At 30.4% G+C, this 2,948-nt stretch overlaps 2 protein-coding genes across 2 annotated transcripts; both read left to right on the top strand.

Moving 5' to 3' along the window:
- Window positions 1-106: 106 nt before the first annotated feature.
- Window positions 107-1,024, top strand: EIN_482490 (hypothetical protein; the record flags this gene model as incomplete). Its single annotated transcript, XM_004256918.1, has 1 exon — window positions 107-1,024. A coding segment is annotated over one exon (918 nt), but the record flags the coding sequence as incomplete, so codon positions are not given.
- Window positions 1,025-1,326: 302 nt separating this feature from the next.
- EIN_482480 (hypothetical protein) lies at window positions 1,327-1,719 on the top strand (the record flags this gene model as incomplete). The annotated part of the gene is made up of 1 exon (XM_004256917.1): window positions 1,327-1,719. One exon carries the CDS (start codon window positions 1,327-1,329, stop codon window positions 1,717-1,719), a length of 393 nt encoding a protein of 130 aa, XP_004256965.1.
- Between the last annotated feature and the right edge of the window lie 1,229 nt (window positions 1,720-2,948).

The raw sequence follows: 2,948 nt of genomic DNA, 5'->3' as shown, positions 1-2,948 counted from the left end.
AAATTGCTTAACATGCACAACAGATCCATCCACTAAATGTGACTCCTGCAATAGTGGTTACAAACTTTCTTATGATAAAAAATCATGTGGGACCAAATGTCCAGATGGTGAATACTCAGGGACATCAAATGTATGCAACAAATGCACTGTAACTAACTGCAAAACATGTGACACAAATAATGCGAAATGTGATATGTGTACTGGAAATAATAAACTATCTGCAGACAAGACAAAGTGTACAACGTCTTGTGCAGCTGGAGAATATGAGAGTGGAAATAACATGTGCACTGCTTGTGCTGTTGCCAATTGCAATACATGCACATCAAGTGAACCCAACAAATGCGCTTCATGTAAAGGTACCAACAAACTTTCAGTTGATAAAACAAAGTGCAGTGCGACATGTCCAAGTGGCCAAACTGCTTCTAATAATAACACGTGTGTATCATGTTCAGTGAGTTCATGTTCGGTCTGTGACACTGATTCTACTAAATGTGACAAGTGTAGTGGGACTAATGTCGTCCAAGTAGATCAACTCGCTTGCATTGCAAAGTGTCCAAATGGAGAATATGCAAAAGGAGCAAACAAACAGTGCACAAAATGTTCAACAAAGAATTGCGCGACTTGTGATGCGAACGACATTTGTTTGACATGTCCGTCACCTTATATATTCAATGCATCTACTAAGGCATGTGATGCACCCCAAAGTGACTGTGGAGATGGGAAGTTTGGGATGGCTCCAAACTGTGAAGATTGTGGTGTTGAGAATTGCAAGATGTGTGTGGACAAAACAAGTTGTGATACATGTGTTAATGGGTTTGATATTTACTTTGAGAACAAATGCTTGCAAGAGTGTCCAAGTGGCTATTTCAAGAGTCAAACGACATGTGAGAAGTGTAAAGAAACTTATGAAACACCATGCATTGATGAGGAGTGTAGAATGTGTACTGTTGATAATAATAAAGATGCTGCAGTTCATATGAAAATAGCGCTGACAATGTTCATGTTGTTAATCATCATGATTTAAGTGATTTTATTACTTTTCAATATTTGATATGGTTACATTGAAAGAAAATGATAATAATTAATATAAGACATACTAAACTGTATAATAATTATGTTAACGATAATTAATTATTTGTTTTTGATATCTTTAATAAATTTTCGATGAAAACAATTAATGTTTTAAATCGAAATTTGTAAAGTTATTATTCAAAACTATATTATAATAATAAAAAGTTATTAAAATTTACTATTAAATACCAAGTATTTTCGTTAAAATTTACAATTTGATATTTATAGTAAGAAAAATTTAAAACAAAATCATCTATGACTTACCAACAACAACCACAATACGCCCAATACATCCAACCAATAATTCAAACGCCTCCACAGTACCAACAAGCGCCAGTCCAGCCGATACAGCTCATTCCCCAATCTGAAATAATCGTGCCATCATATCAATCAGAACAAAAAGTGAACGTGACAAATCAAAACGACTCGATGATGTCTGCTATCTTATTTGGATTTGGATTTTTACTCTGCTGTTTGTGGCTCGTCGACTATTGTAAATATAGAAATTCCAAGGACGTTCAAGCAAGATCGATTGCTTTGGTCTCTTTCGTGTTCTTCATTATCTCAACAGTGTTCACAATTTTCGTCGTTGGCTACTTAATTTCCTGCGTCATCGAATTGGCCGTGATAGTTAATAATCGCGAGTAACTGTAATTTAACTGCTTCAAATCATTTAATTAATATTATAGATATGTAAAGTCATTCCGAACAAGTGTGCAACTTTATTTTTTCTTTGTTTTTTACTTACAACAAAGAAAAACTCTATTTTTCAACATTAACAAAAACGAAAAGTTGAATTAGGTTATAAATCAACATAAAATATAACCCGATATTTAAATGATAAGTTCAACTTCTTATATAAAAAATTCACAATATAATATTAAAGTCAGTCTGGAAACCTTATTTATTTATTTTCCTTTGAAAAAAAGCATTTTGGGATGATTAATTAAAAATACTATAATTTAAACTATTTTCCAATAACAAAACCAAAAGCATAAATGATGTTAAGTCATTTAGCCAATCATTTCATTTATTCTGTTTGTCAATAAATGGCAATATTTTGGTTATTTTTTCGTGAAATCATGGGATAATAACGTAGACAACCGAGTTTATTAGAATTATTTTTAAAGTGTTGCCTTTCAAAATGAGTATTTTTCAACACTTCTACTTTCAACCCTCAAAGAACAAATAATTTTTTCGTGATGTAATTCAGATGGATGGTTAGATTTATACTTTTGTTTGAATTTGGCTGTGTAGTTCTTTGAGTTTCAAAATTTATCATCATTGTTAACCTCTTCAATTCCTGGCATTCCAACAACAAGATGCACGTTATTCATCATCTGAGTAAACCCAGATTTGGGGAAAGTCTATATTTATGTTGCAAATGTGGCGATAATTTCATATTTATCTAAAGCTATCATAATTTTTTCTTGATGTCTTTAACACAAATGATTATCTTTTTGATTATAGTCAATTGGTCCTGTATTTCTCTTGTTGTGTCTAATACTTTACATAATAAAAGGTTTGCCTTATTCTTGTTATAAACGCCAGCTTATTTTTCTGTTGTTATACTCAACGTCTGAGCATAAATAACACAATCAGTTAATTTGACCAAGTTATTTTTCATTTAAAAATAAAAGATCTGAAATTAAAAAAATAAATTTGAAAAACAAAACCAAATAACAATAAAAATAACATATTTTTGGTTATAAATAAAATTTCCAGACTGACTTTATATTGTTTATGAAAAAATTTAACTACAATTTTTAATATCTATCAAAAATATTATTTTAACAAAAACAATAATATAAATAAAACATATTTTATTTAAATAAATTAAAAGTTATATACATTATTGCATTAATGAATATACTGTT

Source organism: Entamoeba invadens (assembly GCF_000330505.1).
Source record: "Entamoeba invadens IP1 unplaced genomic scaffold scaff_1105074725519, whole genome shotgun sequence".
Lineage (NCBI taxonomy): Eukaryota > Evosea > Mastigamoebida > Endamoebidae > Entamoeba > Entamoeba invadens.
Note: the sequence above shows the minus strand (reverse complement) of the source record. Positions and strands in the feature narration are given on the sequence as shown.